Genomic DNA, 21,447 nt, shown 5'->3' on the forward strand with positions numbered 1-21,447 from the left:
CACTGTGTTGTTGTTGTTGTTGTTGTTTTTGTTAATTATCAAATTATTTTTTGCAGCAAAATGAAAAAAGTTACTGATTTCCTGAACCACACAGGATGACAACGAAGACTCTGCCACCATCTGCACAGTGGCAGTGGTCTGATACCAAGGGCTAGGCACACAGGACCTGCACCATGGCACAGGACTATGTGTGATATGAGGGCATTTTTTCTCATTTGGGGGTTTCAAACCTAAAGCCATAGAAGCAGCCCATGAGAAGTTCATGCTGAAGGATAAAGCATCATTATGGTGACCTATCCCAAATTAGGTGAGCCGATAAGGTCGCGGCTTTGTGAGAAAGGCCAGGCCTTGGCCCCTTTCCCTCCTGTTTTCCCCATGTGAACTATGTACTAGTAGCTCATTATTGAAGACCTGTGGCCCAGGTGGTAGAGTGTCAGGTTTGAGCACAAAAGCTCAAGGACAGCAGCCAAGGCCCAAGGTCAAGCCTCTGGATTGGTATGCGCACGTACACCCACACACACATACACACACACTCACATACACAAAAGTTTTAAGGAACCTCCATTGTATATTAAAATGAAAAATATGACTTTGAGGTTACTTTGAGGGATGATTTCACCTAAAAGAATCATCTTGGTCCATAGTTTGGAACTGCATAGCTTCTGGTAAATACAAGGAACTGGCAGGCCAGAGATCCTGTATGAAGGATCATTCACTTGACCACAGGCAAGTCAGTCAAACCTTGGCTTAGCTGGAAGTTCCCTCACCCCAGGTGGAGCATTCCATTGTAAGTCTGGTCAAAGAGGGAGAACAGGGGACTCCCTTGGCCCCTAAGAGATCATAGCCTGGTTTTTTTAATTATTATTTTCTGCTTCCTTGTAAGACCCATATAAGCCCAACCCCAAATCCCCCTCTCACACAACCTCCAATTCCATGGGCAGGTGGGCACAAAAAGTGTCCTGGAATTACAGTGGTGACAGATACTTCTGCCCATAGCACTATAGAATCATGTGATCAGCATTTATCAAAACTTAATCTTAAAACTGAATACTTTTGCTAACAAACAATCTCTTAGAGATAACCAAGACATAGACAATTAGACCAACTTTGATAGCAAAGCACATTAGCATACGAATGGACTGTCCAATATTTCTTAGATGGAACTCAGTCTCCAGTACCTGCTGAAGAGACAACTTTTGCTAGCAAGGCACATTAGCATATGAATGATCTTTGAATACTTTCTAGATGGCTGGAGGAGGAGAAAGCTTGGTGGAAGGGTGGAGATTACATGAAGCTAAACTCTTAACCTACCATATGGCCTTACTTTGTCACCCATTTTAAGACTAGAGCACTTTACATCCCAAATTCCAAACTACCAGGGCTAACTTGGGGTCAAAAGAGACTTGGTTTAGCCAGCCAACCCCAAATGTGAGCCACTCTACTGTACAAATTTGTTTTTAGTTTAGATTTAGAAAGTTTACCCCATAGTCCTCTGAAAATCCCAATTTAAAATTATCCAATATACACTGGAGGGATACAAGTGGAACTTTGGCTCCTACCCCCAATTAGATATATAAAGCATTAAGCCAATTCCACAGACAACAAGGATCCATATTACAAACTGGTGCCAATTCTTAAGAAAATAGAATGAGACAAGACAAAGAGAGAAACAGAAAAACACAAAATCCTCTACTGTCATCACAGCCTGAAAAGGCCCATCTGTGAGGCCTGGTCCCATCTGACCTCCTCCCACTTTACATGCAAATGGATAGATCTTCAGCAGAAACATAGACAAACAGAAAACAAGAACAGAGAAAAACAGAAACTCACTCACCTCCAGATGATTCCTGAGTGACTCCAAAAAACTGGACCCCCAAAAAGATTTAGTGGAATGTCAGACATCCATGATCCTGGCACTCAGAGTAGCAGAAGACCCATCAGGCACTAAGAAACCTTTCAGATGTTCCCTGTTCTATGGAGTCTCCCATCGTCCGGCAACCAGTATCGCTGAGGCCATTTGCCAGTGGCTTCAAGGAACCCAGCTGCCCCCATTGGCACTGAGATCTAGGTGGGAACTCCAAATGTTATAAAGGAATATGATCACGAGATAACAGAAGAGCAACATTTTTTGGGGGGTGCGGGTCCGGTTGTGGGGCCTGAACTCTGGGCCTGGGCACTGTCCCTCAGCTCTTCAGCTCAAGGATAGTGCTCTACCACTTGACCCACAGTGCCAATTCTGGCTTTTTTCTTATTGCATATGTGGTGCTGAGCAATCGAACCCAGGGCCTCAGGCATGTAAGGAAAGCACTCTACCACTAAGCCACCTTCCTAGTTCAGAAAAACCACATTTTGAGAGGTCAAATTGGGAGTCTATTATACAGCCAGCCATTGTGAGCAGACACATGTTCCCCCAAAACTTGCAGGCTCAAAACTGAGTTAAGAAACTCTGTTAGGAAACTGAGACCTGAGGGTAGTAAAAAGAGAGCAGAAAAGCTATCTCAACAAACCAGATCATATCTAATGGAGAGCTGAAGAAGAACGCCATGGTGAACTGAAGAGAGTCAAGAGACATGAGACATGGTACAAAATGGCAGCTGAACTGATCTGGGCAGAACAGGGTGATGGTTAGCATCACTGGGAGATCAAGAGTTGGAAGAGTCTTGAAGTTCATGGCCCTCTGGTGGACAAAAAGACTCCTGACAGCAGATTCTCCCTTTAGGGATGTAGACATACCACTTCCATAGAGAAATCTATTACTTTATTCATTGTGCAAGTTCTGGGGCTTGGAATCAGGGCCTGTGGGCTGATCCTGAGCTTCTCTTCCTCAAGACTAGTGCTCTAACACTTGAGTCACAGCCCCATTTCCGGAATCTACTTCTTTTATTTTTACCCAAGCTGGAAGTGAACAGCTAGCCTGTCCTTGGCTGACCTCTGGTCAGCAGCCAGGCATGGGAACACCAGATTTCCCTTCCCTCGCCTCCAGCACTTCCTCCCCCAGAGCACTTCCTTGCATGCCTTCCCTGGTGATTTTGACAGTGGCAGGAACAAGCTCCTCAGACATGTGGCTGAGATTGGACATCTAGTTCTCCTTCATCGTCTGGAAGGAACTGCTCTCCAGGACCAAGTCCAGCTCTCTGGCTTCAGCACCTTCCCCAGGAACCCCCAGATTTTCTATCATGCTCCTCGGGTACTAAGGAGAGGAAAACAGGGGCCACGGGTATGAGAGGGGACAACACGGAGCAGGTCTGAGGAGGAAAAAGCAGAAGAAGAGAGAAACAGCAGAAGGCACTGGCAGGAGAAAGGGTGACTGGAATGCAGGGTTGGAGGTGTTGGTCAGTGGGTAAAGCACCAGCCAGAAAGCAAAGCATCAGGTACTGAGTTCAAGACTCCATCTCAGAACAAAAATAAAGAAAAGGAGGCTGAATTATTTACCATAGCTAAGATATGGAACCAACCCAGATGCCCCTCAGTAGATGAATGGATCAAGAAAATGTGATATATATACACAATGGAATTCTATGCCTCCATCAGAAAGAATGACATTTCCCCATTTGTTAGGAAATGGAAAGGTTTGGAAAAAATTATATTAAGTGAAGTAAGCCAGGCCCAAAGAAGCATAGGTCCCATGGTTTCCCTTATTTGCAATATCTAGTATATGTATGAGTCAAGCGGAAAAGGTCAGATAATGTGATGTTAGGAAAATGAACCCTTAAATATGTATTTTAATGTTTTCGTTTCTTTCATGCATGTGTTTCTAACGCATTTATAAGATTATTTCTTTGTTGCTTTGTATGTCCCTCCCCCACAGTGTAACCCCCGCTTTCACTATATTTGATGTCAGTATAACATGTGGAGGAGATGGGGACAAACAAGTCGTTTAAGGATTCAGGTGGACCTGTTGCAACAATGAGAAGTACAAAATGTCATGTCAAAACCAGCTTTACAATGTCGGTGTGGGGGGGGGAGGGGAGTATAATTGGGTGGGGGGAGGGGGGTAAAATTGGGTAGGGGGAGGGGGGAGGCGGGGAAGGGAAGTGAAGGGTAAACAAAGGAGGAGGCTGCAATGCTTGGTACGAAATGTATGCATTATCCTGCCCATGTAATTGTAGCCCCCCTGTACAGTATGTTCTCAAATAAAATAAAATACAATTAAAAAAAAAAAAAAGAAAAAAAAGAAAAGGAGGCTGAGAGGAATGCAGGAAGGAATAACACACAACAGGATGTAGAAAGTTGACATAGAAGGTGGTATGGAGACTGGCGGGGGGGGGGGAGTAGTGGTAAGAAGATACTGGAGAATCAGGGGAGATGGCAGAAGGATTGAAGAGGGCCGTGGTGGGGTGCATGTAAAATCAATCATTACCTTTTTCATCTGCTCATAACTGAGGACCAGCACGTTCTCCTTTTCCCTCATGGACATCCAGCCCCGGACGTGATCAAACCATGACCCCTAAGGCACTGCAGGGGGAACAGTGTGGGCAGTGTGAATAGTCTCCACCATTCCCCATCTGCATGGTGATCTCAGCACTGTTCCCTCTGGTCCCTGTCACCTTCACCAGGGTGTAACTGAGAAATAAGTCCTGTCTCTTTATAGCCTCAAAGAGAGAGCACTGTGGAGCCAGGACATGGCTTTTCAAATAATTTTCTTTTCTGGTGGAGCTACCTTTGCCCATGTGAGGCAGGTCACCAAGGGCCGCACCAACAACTCTGACCAGGACAAGGAGTTCCGCGGGCCCTCACAGAACCCAAGCTGATGGGGAAACAACGAGGAGGCAACAATGCTTGATAAGAAATGTACTCATTATCTTGCACGTGTAATTGTAACCCCTCTGCACAGTATTCTCACAATAAAAAAAAAACCCAAGCTGAGTGCCTTCCACACCACGTTGGCCCAAATTCATCATTTGCACAACAGAGCAGAAGTCCAAGCGCAAGATCTGAGCCGTGACACACACACACACACAAACACACACACACACACACACGAGGTGCCTTCCATCCCTGCCCAGGCTCCCAAGCAGGTCAGTCTGCTGAGACTCCATGGCAGAGCCCTGCGTGCCTGGATCTGTTCCCAGGCCACTGTCATTGTGGAGGGAATGGCAGAGTTGGGTTGTCAAACTGGGTGGTGACCAATCATTGACTTGTTTCGTGTGGTTATGAAGCACGTGTAATGATAAAGAAAAACACAATGTGGTTTATTTTGGGCCACTGTGAACTGATTCAAGGGCAATCTGTGCTCGTCTGATTTTCAGTTCGTGGCAGGGAACCTGAACTACAAGAGGAAATAGAAGGAAGCAGGCTTGGGAAGAGCATTTTTAAAATGGTTTTAATTTTACAATTCTTTTATTTTTGAGAATTGGCGTGGACATCATGATTGCATAGGGGGGAGACTGGACTTCTGACTCAAGGCCCTAAGACCAATCTGCTATTATCACCCAGAACTCATTGCCCAGAGCACGCAATGCGTTTTTCTTCCAATTTCCTCTGTTGACCCCAGGATCTCTCTCCATTCTCAGCTATGACCCTGGTATCATGGATTTCCATAGCTTCTCAGGCTCCTGGGGGCAGGCAGAGTTTCTCAGACTTCCTTTCTTTGTCCTCGCCTGGCCAAGTTTGTGAAGCAACAAACACTTAAAGTAACATCAGTGGAATGATGTGTGTGTGCGTTCGAGTGCGTGCACATGCACGCTGAATCATTGACGATAACAGGCTCACAGACTTTCCTGACTGGTTGGCTTTGACTCTGGGTCCTCATTTCTCAGCCTTCTGAGAAATGTAGATAACCATTGGTGCCTGGCTTTGAAAGATTTCCGAATAGCTGTGGTGCTATAAATGCAAGGGTGATAGCATGGAGATATGTATCGAGCAAGGAATCAAATGTACAGCGTGAACATTCTAACCATCAGAATCAAGTGACAGCTCTATGCCCTGACCCCGAGGAGACACAAATCTTTGTCTCCACAGACACAGGCAGCAGTTTGGACTTAGTCCCATAAGAACAGCTCCACAGGAAGTCCCGCCATCTTCTCTTGGAATATTTTCTCAAAGGCTTCAGCCTGGGCTACGGTGAAGTGGTTCTTCCAGTCCCCTGTTATGCCTGGAAGCCAGAGAGAAATGCTGCAATCAGAGGGGGCCAGCACAGAGAGGGCCCAGCCTACAGCTCCCTCCCTGTCCCATCCCTGCTGAGCAACTGTGGAGGACCCTGGAGCTCAGAGGGGAGAATTGTCAAGACTTGTATGGTGTGTGTGTGTGTGTGTGTGTGTGTGTGTGTGTGTGTGTGTACACTCATGCATGTGTGCCTGTGCCTGCATGAGTGCACATGTGTGTACACATGTGGGTGTGTAAGGGTGTGTGCCTACCCATGTGTGGCGTGCACATGAGTGTCAGTGTGGCGTAGGTGTGGTGTTCCCTTACATTTGTGTGTGTGCATGCATGCGCACATGCCCATGTGTGTAGGTGCAGGAGGGTGTGCCATTACTGGGCCTGGGGGCTATCTCTGAGCTGTTTTCCTCAAGGCTGGTACTCTGCCATTTGTGTGACAGCTCTACTTCTGGCTTTTTGCTGGTGAATTGCAGATAAGAGTCTCATAGAATTTTCCTGCCTGGGGGACTTTGGACCATGATCCTCAGATTCCAACTCCCTGAGTAGCTGGGATGACAGGCGTGAGCCATTGGCACAAGGCCAAGCAAGAACTTCTCCAGAATATTAGTGAATTCAATGATGGATTTGGTGTTGTCCAGCCCTAAAAACAATGAGGAAAATGCCTCCATAGAGAGAACCAAACAAGACAGAACACGGAGGAGGGGGGCCGGGGACACGCTGGGAATGTGACTTAGTGCTAGATGCTTGCCTAGCATGCATAAAGCCCAGGGTTTGATTCCTCAGTACCACATAAACCGAAAAAGCCGGAAGTGGCTATGGCTCAAGTGGTAGAGTGCTGCTACCCTTGAGCACAGAAGAAAGAAGAAGAAGAAGAAGAGGAAGAAGAGGAAGAAGAGGAAGAAGAGGAAGAAGAGGAAGAAGAGGAAGAAGAAGAAGAAGAAGAAGAAGAAGAAGAAGAAGAAGAAGAAGAAGAAGAAGAAGAAGAAGAAGAAGAAGAAGAAGAAGAAGAAGAAGAAGAAGAAGAAGAAGCAGCAGCAGCAGCTGCAGGACAGTGCTCAGGCCATGAGTTCTAGCCCCAGAACCGGAAAAAAAAAAAGAAAGAAAGGAAGGAAAGAAGAAGGAAAGAAAGTAGGAAAGACAGAAAGAAAGTAGGAAAGAAAAAAAGAAAGAAAGAAGGAAAGAAAGAAAGAAAGAAGGAAGGAAAGAAAGAGAGAGAAAAGAAAAGAAAGAAAAAGAAAATAACACCAGGAATCTGAGATAGGGGAGATGCATTAGCACAGACAATGAACAAACAGAAAACAGAAGTGCAAATGGAGCACAATAAAGCTAAACAAAAACACAGGCCACAGTGAAGACACCAAAGTTAAGAAACACAAGCCTAGCAGAAACAGAGGATTTCAATGTAGTCCCCAAACCTTCCATTTCATGCCGGTATCAAGAGAAATCTCCCAAAAATAGAGACATAGTGATCATTTTCTGCCTAGGATTCTAAAGCCTCAGCCAAGAAGCAATAGAACAAATGAACAAATTTGACCGCATGTAATTAAAAAGATTCCACACACCAAAACAATAGCAATAACAACAAGAAAACAAAGTCAATTTCAGAATGGGAGAGAATTTTCCCCAGTGTTCAGTGGAGGCAGGACGATTGTTCTGAATGTACAAAGAGCTTAAATGGTACCAAGAACAAATCATTCAATGATGAGATGGGTAATGGAATTAAAAACAGCCATTCTGATATGAAGAAATAAAAATGACTAATAAATACATAAAACCCACTGGGTCCTGGTGGCTTAGAGCTGTTATCCTGGCATCTCAAAAGGTTGAGATTGGAGGGTCAGGTTTGAAGGGAAGACTGTGAGACTCTGTCTCCAAGGAACCATGCAAAAGCCAGAAGTGGAGTATGGCTCAAGTCTGGAGCACCAGCCTTCAAAATTAAAAAAAAAATTAAACACTACCCAAGCCCTGAGTTCAAGCCCTAAAACTAACAAACATTTATAAAATAACAACTATAAAGCCATGCTCATGAAACAATAATCTGTCAAGAATTCCCTTCCTGATCTCTGACAGATGTTTAAACCACAGTGAGCGATTCCACACCTTTCCTGGTAATTAAGAATCCAGGATAAAATAGATCCCCGCTCAGCAGGGTGAAATTGGACATCGTGTTTTTCTTCATGGCCTGGAAGGAGCTGTTCTCCAAGACCAACTCCAGCTCTTCGGGGTTCAACTTCTTCCCCAGGAACTGACAGATCTTCTCCACAGTGCTCCTCGTGTCCTGCAAGAAGGAAAAGCAGGACAAGGAGAACACAGAGCGACTCTCAGGAGGAAGGAGGTGTGGAGAGAGGACAAGAAGAGACAGACAGCCAAGCTCCAAGACAGACTCATGTGTCAGAGGCTGAGCTGGGAGCAGGGATGTAGGTAGCCGATGGTAAATCTCAACAGGAAAGGTCATCTGAACCCTTGTGCTTGCTCTAAGGCACATAAAAACAACTGGCTTACTTAAAAAACACTAGGTGCCCAGGATTGTTTTAGGATGTCTGTAGAGTCTGTTTTATATTTAACCAGTTTACCTTTTCATGTTCTTATTGCACTCTGTTTTTACTAAGCCTAAACATTCCTTGTTTTGCTGGACTATAGCAACCTTATGTTACTTCTTGACTTCTAACAGTATATATAGGAGGAAACTAAAAATCAATGATGCTGAGGTCTTGAGCTGAAAACCTCCCCACCCCATCCTTTGTCTTCTGTCTTTTTTTTTTGTCATCCTTGCCCCCTAAATCAGGATTCCCTTTCGATGCCAGCAGGCTCTGGCACAGGGAGGGGGAAGGGATGAAAGCAGGATAGGAAGGAGGACTGGAAGGATTTGATCCAAGCACAACCAGAGAACAGAGGCTGGAGATGTCCCAGACCTAGAGCAAGGAATTTGGACAATGATCAAGTGATAATTTGACAGTTAACCACAGGAAGATCAATGCACCAGGTACTACAGTGAACCACAGCTGGTTTCTGAACAACACAGATTTTGTTAATGGCTGTGTGTGAGAGAGAGTTGTGTGTGTCTGTTGTATGGTTGAACTCAGTGTGTGCATATTATCTTGAGCCTTTGTGCTCAAGGCTAGCTCTACCACTTGAGCCACAGCTCCACTCTGGCTCTTTGGTGGTTCATTGGAAATAAGAGTCTCATGGACTTTCCTGCCCAGGCTGGCTTTGAACTGTAATCCACAGATGCCATCTTCCTGAGTAGCTGGTATTGTGTAGTCTGACCAGTGGAATGGGGTCTATGAAGAAGGAGAGATGTGTGTCAGTGTGAGGGGGCAGTGGGGTGGGGTGCAGGGAAAATGGATCGTTACCTTCTTCAGCTCCTCGTAACTGAGCACCAGCACGTTCTCCCTCTCCCTCATGGACATCCAGCCCTGGACATGTGCAAACCATGACCCGTACGGCACTGCAGGATGGGAAATGAGGGATACATAATCAACTCCTGGACGTCCAGATGTGGTCTATATTCTCCACACGTTTCCCCTTGTCTCTGTCAGCTTCTTCCAGGTATAACTGGCAAAAATCTTGTGCATATTTACCAATTAAAATATCATATTTAGTTGGGCACTGGTAGCTTACACCTGTCATCCGAGCTACTCAGGAGGCTGAGAGCTGAAACTCTCTTTTAAGGCAGTCAAGGAAAGGAAGTCCTTGAGAACCTTATACCCAATTAATCACTAAAAAGATGGAAGTGGAGCTGAGGGTCAGCAGCAATAGAGCCCTAGCCTTGAGTGGAAAAAAAAGGGAAAGTGCCCAGGGCCAGAGTTCATGCCCCAGAACCAGCACACACATGCAGGTGAACACACACACACACACACACACACACATACACACACATACACACACACACACACACATACACACACACACATACACTGTTTATATCCCTTCACTTCACAAGCCACTCACTGCTGCCTTCAATGAACCACTCATAGTACTGCTGCAGAGACTGCGGTTTCTTCAGGAAGGTTGCTCGAGCAGAGAAATAATAGCCAGACACAAGGACATCCTTCGGATTTCTGATGACGTAGATCACCTTAAAGGGAGAAAGGCAAAAACTAAAAAATCGTTACCATCTTTCTGACATTCAAGGCCTTGATCTCTCCATATCCATGTTCTATATGATAGGATCCATATCAAAGGATAAGCCATCTATCTGTTCATTGTCTTAATTAGAACTCTAATTGATTTTGTTGTTCATGCCAGTCCTGAGGCTTGAATTCATGGACTGGGCACAGTCTCTGGGCTTGTTCACTCAAAACTGGCACTCTACCACTTGGAGCCATAGCTCCATTGACAGGTTGGCAGTGGTTCTTGGAGATAAGAGTTTTCGAACATTTCTGCCCAGGTTGGATTTGAACTCCAATCCTCAGACATCCTCCTCCTGAGTAACTAGGGTGACCGCTATTAGCCATTGGTGTCTGGCTCATTTATTCACATTTCCCTTTTTTCTTGGTCGATCATGGGGATTTAACTCTGGTCCTGGACGCTGTCCCTGAGCTTCTTTTGCTCACTCTACCACTTGGAGCCACAGCTCCACTTCTGGTTTTCTTGTGGTTAATTGGAGTCTCATAGAATATAACACCTGAGCTGACTTCGAACTACAACCCTCAGTTCTCAGCCTCCTGAGCAGCTAGCCAGGATTGCAGGTGTGAGCCATGGTACACAGGTAACATATTTGCTTTATTTTTTCCGTTCATGGAGCTTGAACGCTGGACCTGGGTGCTGTCCTTCAGCTCTTCAGCTCTTCAGCTCACACTCTACGACATGAGCTACAATGCCATTTCCGGATTTCTGGTGGTTTATTGGAGACAAGAGTTTCAGAGACTTTCCTGCTTGGGCTGGCTTTGAAACGTGATCCTCAGATCTCAGCCTCCTGAGTAGCTAGGATGACTGTCATAAGCCACTGGTGCCTGGCACGTATTCATTTTTGATGGAATAAAGCTCAAAGAACAGACAGGCAAGCAGTCGTGTATAAAGGGGATTTGTGAGTTCTGGTTGAGCTTAAATGGTGGTTTTGAAGATTCTGGCACCCAAGTCATCTGTGAGGGCCCATCTGCACTGGTCCATATCTTGGGTCTGAGGTCTCTCAGCAGATGAGCACAACTTCAGGACCATGGAAAACTGCTAAAGGCCAACACAGCTTGGCCTCATCTCCAGGTCTATATCTTTAAGAATTCAAGATTCAAAAGCATCAGTTGAGCCTGGAAACGTGGCTCATACCTGACATGCTAGCTACTCAGGAGGCCAAGATCTGAGTATTTCAGTTCAAAGCTAAGCCAAGCAGGAGATTCTGCAAGAAATTTAGTCTCCAAATAACCAACAAAAACCAAGAAGCTGAGCTCAAGTAACAGAGCTCTAACCTTGAGAAGAAAATCTCAGGAACAGGGCCCAGGCCCTGAGTTCAAGCCCCAGCACAGGCACAAAAGAAAAGGAGCATTGATGTAGCAGTTATTGAGCACTGAGCCTGACCTTGGCCTTGGAAGTGAAGAAAGACTTGGGGAAGAGTTGGATGGGGAGGTGGGAGGTGATGAGGGGGGGAGCCTCCTTCCTGTCTTTTATGGTTTGGAATCCCACTTCAGTCTCGATCCATGGGGAGCGAGTCCCGATAGGCACAGAGCGGATCCACTCAGGATCCCCCTTGCTGTGAATGAGACACAGGATCTCAATCATCCAGTTGGTTCCTGGAGACAGAAGGAAAATACAGGTCACTCATTTCTATCTGAATTGTATAAATTCCGTGACGGTAAAATATACATAACACAAACCTTACCTATATAGACTTTGTCTGTCATACAATCTTTGATCATGTAATGTTCATATCCGTGTGTGTGTGTGTGTGTGTGTGTGTGTGTGTGTGTGTGTGTGTGTGTGTGTTAACCTATACATGCATATGTGCCACTCCTAGGGCTTGAACTGCTGCCCCGGCACTGCTCCTGGCTCCTGATTCTCAGCACATTTTCCTTGCAGTGAGTGCTCCATGCTGGCTCCTCCCCATCCCAGTGCCTGGTGCTCCTCCCCTGGAGGCCTCCTACCCCCATTACAACCTGTTCTGCCAGTTCCCAACTACTGCCCACAATGAATATTCTTCCTATTGAACTCAGGGCCTGGACACGTGCTCAAAAGCCAAATATACTGTGTACCTGACCTATGAAATGGGAAGCCTTCTGAACAACACCTTATTAATAACGATGAAAATATAAGAGCAAGAAGAGGTGCTGGAGATATGGCTCAAGTAGTAGAGTGCCAGCTAAATAAGCAAGCTGAGCAAGTACAAGGCCCTGAGTTTAAATCCCAGTACTGTACCCACCACAAGAATTTCTAAAAAATGAAAAGTGTTTGGCATATACTAAATGAAAAATTTTACCATTTATCTAAAAGATGTCCATGACATTGTGGCTCAAGTTTTAGAGTGTTAGCCTTGAGCAAAAGAAGCTTATGACAGTGTCCAGGCCCTGAGCTCAAGCCCCAGAACTGGGGGGGATGGAGGGGAAGGATGTCAACAAGTTCTTGATGTAGAATTTTTTTAATATTGAAAAAACAAAATACCAGTATAAAAAGCTTTTCCCTGTATGCACGGATTGAGAAAGCCAGTATATCTCATATGACAGCCTCCAATTTAGCTCCATTGTTAAATACCACCCCAATTAACAACACCTGGGCTGTAGTTGGCACATGCACACATGCTGATAGTGTGAAACACTCATCTGAAAATGTATGCAGAGGCGTTGGTATTGATCAAGATGCCTCATTTGGGAAATGGGCAGTGTGGCCCTGAAATCTGTTGGTACACCTGCTGAAACGACTTTTAGGTTTGTTTTTTCTTTTTTGTCCATCATGGGGCTTGACCTTGGGGCCTGAGCACTGTCCCTGAGCTCTTTGCTCAAGGCTAGTGCTCTACCACTTTGAACCACAGCTCCATTTGTTAATTGGAGAGAAGAGTCTCACGGCCTTTCTTGCCAAGATGGCTTTGAACCAAGATCCTCAGTCTCCTGAGTAAGATTACAGACAGGAGTCACCATCAGACTGTTGGAAAAATCATTTTTATAACCCTAAATAAATTAATTACATTAAAACAAAGGGTAAGGGGCTGGGAAGGTGGCTCAGTGGTAAAGCGCTAGCCTTGAGCTTAAGAGCTGAGGGACAGCGCCGAGGCCTAGAGTTCAAGCCCCACAACCCAACCCAAAATAAATAAATAAATGAATAAATAAAAATAAAACAAAGGATAATATTTAAAAGTGAAATAAAACTGGATGTGATTCTTCTATGAGCTCTGCAGTGTTCACCGTCCATCATTCACCCCTGGCCCCACAGACAGTCACAAATGCCTGATTCTGCCATAGGCTCAACTCTACCACATTGTTCCAGTACATTCACCAGCCCACCTTGCACATGGCAATCCCTGTGAAATGGGCTGGGGAGATCCTCGTCCAGGCAGGGAAAGAAGCAAATGAGCCACTAAACCCCCCCCCCCCCCATGGAGGAGGCTGGAGGGAGGGAGGCACAGGCCTGGCCTTTCCCACAGAGCCGCAGCCCCAACTGCTCACCTGATTTGGGGTAGGTCACTGTGATGATGTCCTCATCCTTCAGCACAAACTGCTCGTGGATTGCTTTTATGGATTCAGGGGTGTACAACTTGGAAGGGAAAGGAATGCCCTGGTACCACATGTAGTCCTGAGCCATGGTGAAGTCCTGTGTGCCTGGTTATAGATCACAAACCACTTCCACTTGGACAGGTGGTGGTAGCCTCTGGGTTGTCATTCTGGGTGATAAAGTTAATCATTAACTTGTTGTTTCATTGCAAAACTAAGTTCTTGGTAAAGGCAAACACAGTGTGATCATCACCAGGGGATTTTGAACTGTAAAATCATTCAGGGTTGTGATTTTCAGTTCACAGCAGGGAACCTGAACTAGATGAGGAAGAAGAAGGAAGCAAGCTTGGGGGAAAATTATTGTTTTTGTCTTAAATGGACAAATCCTTTCTTTTGGGAATAGGTATAGATATCACAACAATTGCACAGGGGTAGGCTGGACTTCTGGCCCAACGTCCTAAGTCCAATTCACTAACATCACCCAAAACTCATTGCTAAGAACACTCAGTAAATTTTTCTTGTGACTTTCTGTTTCCCCCAGGATCTCTCTCGGCTGTGGGATCTCAACCACGATCTCTGGTGTCATGGATCTCCATGTCTCCTCAGGCTCCTGAGGACAGAGAGAGTTTCTCAGACTTCCTTACTTTGTGCTGACCTTGCAGGTTTAAGCAACACCAAATACTTCTGTAACATCACTGGGATGGTGTGTGCTCTGTGCATGTACCAAAATGCACAGGTGAGTTTGTACCTGTGTGTGTGTGTGTGTGTATTCGCACCATAGGAGTCCATTCCTGTGAGGTTCAGGAGCAAACAAATCTAGGTAGCATTACCCCCAGGCAACTGTGTGCATTGTGTCTGGTGTGGGCAGGCAGGGCAGTAGGGACCTCTGTCTGGAGGACAAAGGCTCCTGGTCTGACTGAACCATGAGCACCAGGTGTTTATTCACTGCACAGCATTCAATCGGACCACAGACACCAGGTCACATGACGCTGAAGCCACACAATCTCACTCTGATGTATATATATATATCTTTCTCCCCTTTCTGGAGCTTAAACTCAGGACTATGTCTTTGCACTCAAGGCTGGTGCTCTACCACTTTAGCCACAGCTCCACTTCTGACAGTTGTCTTGGTTCATTTGAGATACCAGTCTTTTGGCTTTTATTCCCTGGGCTGGCTTCAAACCTTGATTCCCCAGACCTCCAGCCTCCTGAGTAGCTAGGATTACAGACATGAGCCACTGGTGCCTGGCTCCAAAGACAGTTGTTAATCTTAAACTCTAAAAACAAAAACAAAAAACGAAAAGAGCCCTCAAGCCTATTTCCTTGTATTTCCTCTGGTAGTTGAGATTCCCTACCATGAACTAAAGTCAGAAGAGCACAGATGGCCTTGAATAATTTCACAGTTGCCCCCTGTGTTGTTTTTTTAATCATCAAATCACTTTCATAACAAAATGAAACAATTAATGATTGGCTTCAGTCAGTGGTGTCACCACCTCCCCAGTGCCAGTGGCCTGGGACCTAGAGCCAGGCACACAGGGCTCCGCCATGGCTCAGGACTCCGTGTTGTACCAGGGCATTCCTTTCCCTGCTGTGGATTGCAACTCTGAAGTCATACAAGCAGCCCATGAGGAGCTGATGCTGAAGGACGAAGACATCATCACAGTGACCTACCCCAAATCAGGTAAGCAGATGGGGCCACGGCTACATGGGAAAGACCAGGCCTGTGGCCCCTCCAGCCTCTTGGGTGGGAACAGTGTAGCAGCTCATTATTGAAGACCCAGTGGTAGAGCTGGGTCCGTGGTAGAGCTCAACCTTGAGCGCAACAGCTAGGGACAGCACACAGGACTGGTGGGCTCACACACACACACACACACACACACACACACACACACACAGAAAGAATGGTTTTTTTGAGGATCTCTATGGTATATTAAATTGAAAAGGATGACTTTGGTATTACTTGGAGGCATGATTTCAAGGAGAAGAATTGTCATGGAACATGGCTGGGAACCAAAAAGCTTCTGGTGAATACAAGGAACTGGCAGACCAGGGGGTCATGTGTCAAGGAGAACACTGGGAATGCAGAGCATGCATGTGTGCGTGTGTACGTGTGCACGGGCATGTGCTCATACACACAGCTAAGAAGCACTGCCAACCTCCATGGGCATCACGCCCTGCATCTTCCCCTTCTGGCACCGGCATGTGATCTACAGGAGTTCACTGAGGGCGACCAGGTGTTCAGGAGGAAGTGGTGCTTCCCAACCCCTGGCTGCAGCCAGGACCTGGTGTAGAAGTACTGCTGAGTGGCAAGGTGGGGCAGGGGCCACTCACAGTGAATGAATGAATGCTTGCATGCTTGCATGAATGTGTGCATGCATCACCTCTGGTCCTTTCTTTGTTCTTTCCTGGCAGGGTAGAGGGGGACACAGCTGCCACCCCCAGGATCAGTGCTAGCTGCAGGGATTGGGTGTGTACCCACCTGCCAGCTGGAAAATGTGAATGGGGACATAGTTCACAGAGGCTGCCACCTCAGAACTGTCACTCCCCAGGGACTGTCACGCCAGCGGTGTGTCACTGCTTCTCCTTGCTGGTTGTCATCTCCCAGCACTCTCTAAGCTGAGTAGCCCCTCAGGAGACCAGAGGAGGTGGGGAGCCCTTGTAGATCTCAGCTTTCAAAGGCACTTGAAGCCAGGCAATGAGCTCACACCTGTCATCCCAACTACCCGGGAGGCTGAGATCTGAGCATTGAGGTTGGAAGCCAGCCCAGGCAGGAAAGTCTGTGGGCCTCTGATCTCCAAGGAACCACCAAAAAGCCACTGTGGTTCAAAATGGTAGAGTGTTAACCTTGAGCAAAAGAGCTTAGCACAGTGCCCAGGACCTAAGACCAAGCCCCAGCCCAGGCACACACACACACACACACACACACACACACACACACACACACACACACACACACACACACACACACACACACACCATCCCATTGATGTTACACAAGTATTTGATGGTCCTCAAATCTGCAAGGTCAGGACAAACAAAAGAAGGCTGAGAAACTCTCCATGTGCAGGAGCCTGAGGGAAGCAGATGTTGGCCTTGACCACCGCTAACCTCCATATGCGTGGAGTTCTTTGCTGAACCCCAGCTTCCTCTGCCAGAATTAACTTTCAGCTCCTCACAGGCACCTGGCAAGGAAGCCAGCCAGCTTGGTGGCTGGTTACTGGTGGCCAGCAATCCAACCACAGTGAGCAAGCGGGTTACTTTCACTATGAGAAGAAGACAGTTAATGACCACCTTCAGCACCCGGATGAAACCCAGACTCTGCCACCCCCTCCCGGGTGGTTGTGGCTATGGCCTGGGACTAAGAGCCAGGCAGGCAGGGTCATCTTTTTTTTTGTCAGTCATTGGGCTTGAACTCTGGATCTGAGCGCTGTCCCTCTGCTCTACCGCTTGAGCCACAGCACCACTTCTGGTTTTCTGAGTGGTTTATTTGAGATAAAGACTCTCATGGACTTTCCTGCCTGGGCTGGCTTTGAGCCACGATCCTCAGATCTCAACCTCTTGAGTAGCTAGGATTACAGGCTTGAGCCACCAGTGCCTGGCTTTTCTCAATATTTTTAAATTTCCCTATGGAGCACTTGTGGACACCTTTCAAATTCTAACACTTTTTATTGAGTCCAGGCTAAACGCTTAAGGATGTAACTTTTCTTTTTTATTCTTTTGTTTCTTTTTTGTTTGTTTGTTTCAAATTCTTTATTGTGTTTAAGTGGCTACATAATTTCCCAAATTTCACAGTATTGTAGGATAGTGGTGCTTAGTTAAAGTCACAAGCACATTCTGACTTTCATGGGGCAAATTGTCTACCGTACTCTATAACATTTATGAGTTCTATGAGCTTTGCGATACAGTTATTTCTACCACATTGGGTTATATGTATATTTCTTCTGTTTTGCATAGCATCAGCTATTCCCTCTTTCCTGCTTGTTCCCTCCCTCCCATCACTGCCATTGTGTTGCTTAGTTTATTTTGGTCAATGTCCAGTGTAGCTGATGGGTCTGGCTGTTGTATGTTTTTCCCTGATTTCTTCTAATTCTGTGTTGTCCTCCTGGTTTCCCTCCAGTGTGCACATATATACCATATATGTGATCAGCAGCATGGGGTTATTTAGTAATGATTCTATCAGATGAGTAGAAGTCCTTTCTTTCTTACATCTTATTAATATTGTCATATCACCTACGCTTTGTATTTAACATCCACTTATCAGGGAGACCATGTGCCCTTTGTCTCTTTGCTCTTGGCTTACCTCACTCAACATGATTTCTTCTAGCTTCATCCATTTCCTTGTAAATGCCATTATTTTGTCCTTTCTAATGGATGCATAATATTCCATTGTGTATAGATACCACGATTTTTGGGTCCATTCATCTGTGGTGAGACATCTGCATTGTTTCCATATCCTAGCTATTGTGATCAGTGCTGCAATAAATGTGGAGGTACATATGTTCTTGTATACTGGTTCCTATTGTTCAAGATAGATGCCTAGAAGTGGTATGACTAGGTCATAAAGGAGGTCAATATTTAGCTTTCTGAGGACCCTCCAGATTGCTTTCCAAAGTGTTTGTATAAGTGTACATTCCCACCAGCAGTATAATAGGGTTGCTGTTTCTCCTCATCCCCTCCAGCATTTGTTGTTGGCAGACTTGTGGATATGGAACATTCTGACTGGGGTAAGGTGGTATCTCAGGGTTGTCTTTATTTGCATTTCCTTCACAACCAGGGATGGTGAACATTTCCTCATGTGTTTCTTTGTCATTTTTATTTCTTTATCTGAGAAGTCTCTCTTTAGTTCCCTTGCCCATTTAGTAATTGGTTTGTTAGGTTTAGGAGAGATTAGTTTCTTGAGTTCCTTTTGTATACTGGATATTAAACCCTTTTCTGATATATTGCTGGTAAATATTTTTCCTAGTTACTTAGTTGTCTTTCTAGCTTGGTTGCTATAGCTGTAGCTGTGCAAAACCTTTTTATTTTAAGGCCGTCCCACTTGTCCAATCTCTCTCCAATTTGTTGTGACCCTGGGACTCTGTTCAGGAATTTCCTGCGTGTGCCTATAAATTCAAGTGAGGATGTAACTTTTCAATTATTAATTTGGTAAGGGGAACTACTGGGATTTGAACTCAGGGCCTTGTAATTGCTAAGCTTGAATATCCAGCTGGCACATGACCACTTGAACCATATCTCCACTGTTGTATGGGGAAGGGGTGGAGGGTGTTAACATTTCCTAACTATGGAATACATTTGTTTTTGGTTCTTTTTTTTTTTTAATTAAAGTCCCCAGGCCCTGAGTTCAAGCCCCAGGACTGGCCCAAAAAGAAAAAAAAATGTGGGCAGTCATTGGCAACTGGAAAGCTTACAATAAACACTAGAACCTGGCAGAACAGGCCATAATCCAGGGGATTGTGTGTGACTCAGGCCTGGGATGGGAGCAGGAGGCGAGCAACCAGCACACACACAGAGCACCGAATAAAGGAAATGTGCTGAAAATCAAGAGACAGGAGGATGAACTGAAGGGATTTCAGGAACAGCCAAGTGGTGGAGTAGTAATAATCAATATATTCAGATAAACAGCTGCATAGTCAGAATAGGCGTAGGAAATAAACAGGATATTATGCTGATTGCCAGTGAAGAAAACACAAAATTGGTAAACACACACATACACACACACACACACACACACACACACACACACTAAAGTTGAGTGACCAAAGCTTGCATGCCAGCCAGACAGTCTATGGGTAAGGTTTATGTTGTGTTTATTTTACCATCATGGTTTTTACATAATTCAGATAGAAATGAGTGACCTTCACTTTCCGTCTGTCTCCAGGAACCAACTGGATGAGTGAGATCCTGTGTCTCATTCACAGCAAGGGGGAGCCAGAGTGGATCCGGTCTGTGCCCATCTGGAATCGAACCCTGTGAATCGAGACTAATCATAGATCTAAAATAATACAAGACATGAAGGTGGGGCCCAGCCTCCTCTCCTCCCACCTCACCATCCAACTCTTCCCCAAGTCTTTCTTCACTTCCAAGGCCAAGATCAGTGCTCAGTGCCCAATAACTGTTCAGGCAATGCTGATGTTTTGAAGCTTGAACTCAGGGCGTGGGCACTGTGCCTGAGCTTTTTGTTCAAAGCTGAATCTCTACCACTTGAGCCACAGCTCAGCTTCCAGCTTCTTGGTAGTTAATTGGAGATAAGAGTCTCACAGAATCCCTGCTCAGACTGGCTTTGAACCCCAATCCTCGGATTGCAACCTCCTGAATAGCTAGTATGACAGGTGAGAGACCTGTTGCCAGGCTCAATCAATGCTTTTTCTCTGTAATTCTAGAAATGTGCATCTCCTGAACAGCTGAAGATTCTCTCTCATCCTCAAACTGGTTTTGCTTTCTTCTTGTTGTTTGCTTTTGGTTTTTGGAGGGCAGAAACTTTTTTTCAATTTTATGCAGGCACATTCATTCATTGGTTCCATTTCTCATTGGCAGAGGCTTGATAGCCAAAGGCAGAAAAGTATTACCTATGTCTCTATTATCCAGAGATTTCCCTTCATGAAATTTTAGGATTCAAGGATACACTGAAATCCTCTTTCTGCTAGGCCTGTGTTTCTTAGGTTTGGTATTTTCATAGTGGCCAGGTGGGGTGTGTGTGTGTGTGTGTGTGTATGTGTGTGTGTGTGTGTGTGTGTGTGTGTGTGTGTGTGTGTGTGTGATCCACTTTTACTTCTTTGCATTTTCTTGTTTCTTCATTGCCTGTCCTAATGCATTTCCCTGATCCCAGAGCTTTGGTGTTCTGTCTTCAGTTTTGTCTCCTCTCTCAAAGGATAGTCCTCAGTGATTTGAGGCCTGAACAATACCAAATCCACCATTGAATTCACTGAGATTCTGATAAAGTTCTTGGCTGGCTAAGAACTCACCCCTGTAATTCCAGCTACTCAGGAAACTGAGATCTAAAGGATCAACTTCAAAGCCAGGACAGGAAGGAAAATATGTGAGCCTCTTACTCTAATTCAATGGTAGTCTTCAGCATAAAAGCTCAGTCCCAATGTTCAGGCTCAGTACTGGTGCATGCACGCATGCGCGCGCACCCACCCACACACACACACACACACACACACACACACATTTCTCAGCAATTCTTCCCTCTGAGACCCAGTGGCTGTTGAAGCACCAAGATGGCGAGTCAGGTAGGGCTGAGTCCTTTGAGTGTGCTGGCCTCATCTGATCTCAGCATTTCTCTCCAGCCACCAGGCATCGCCAGGAAATGGAAGAACCACTTCACCGCAGCCCAGAACAAAGCCTTGGAGCAAATACCCTGGGAGAAGGTGGCAGGAATTCCTCCGGAGATGTTCCCATGGAGCTAAGTCCAGACTCTTTTCTCCAATAAACCACCAGAAAACCGGAAGTGGCGCTGTGGCTCAAGTGGTAGAGGTGAGCCTTGAGATGAAGAGCTGAGAGACAGTGTCTAGGCCCAGAGTTCAGGCCCCATGACCGACAAAAAGAAAAAAGAAAAATGCCTTGAGTGTTCTTTCCAATAGCTTTTGTGTGATATGAGTAGAATGATCCTAGGACCTTAAGCCAGAAGTCCAGACCTCACTCTTGACCATTTTTGTGATATCTACACCTATCTCCAAAATTCAGTATTTGTAAATTTCCAAATTAAAAATAA

At 45.6% G+C, this 21,447-nt stretch overlaps 1 protein-coding gene and 1 long non-coding RNA gene across 2 annotated transcripts; one reads left to right on the forward strand and one right to left on the reverse strand.

Annotated features, from left to right (window-relative positions):
- Window positions 1–5,307: 5,307 nt before the first annotated feature.
- LOC138812852 (sulfotransferase 2A1-like) lies at window positions 5,308–13,877 on the reverse strand. The gene is made up of 6 exons (XM_070001074.1): window positions 13,689–13,877; window positions 11,614–11,825; window positions 10,051–10,177; window positions 9,453–9,547; window positions 8,200–8,377; window positions 5,308–6,094 (listed from the first exon to the last, which is right to left on the reverse strand). The coding sequence occupies exons 1-6, from the start codon at window positions 13,822–13,824 to the stop codon at window positions 5,982–5,984; spliced, it is 861 nt and encodes a 286-aa protein (XP_069857175.1). The 5' UTR covers window positions 13,825–13,877; the 3' UTR covers window positions 5,308–5,981.
- A 462-nt stretch (window positions 13,878–14,339) lies between these two features.
- Window positions 14,340–21,447, forward strand: LOC138812563 (uncharacterized). Its single transcript, XR_011367609.1, has 4 exons — window positions 14,340–14,469; window positions 15,306–15,414; window positions 19,612–19,748; window positions 21,023–21,447. It is a non-coding gene; the product is annotated as an uncharacterized lncRNA (long non-coding RNA).

This window comes from Dipodomys merriami, unplaced genomic scaffold (genome assembly GCF_024711535.1).
Source record: "Dipodomys merriami isolate MVZ:Mamm:240054 unplaced genomic scaffold, mDipMer1.0.p SCAF_57, whole genome shotgun sequence".
NCBI classification, from domain to species: Eukaryota; Metazoa; Chordata; class Mammalia; order Rodentia; family Heteromyidae; genus Dipodomys; species Dipodomys merriami.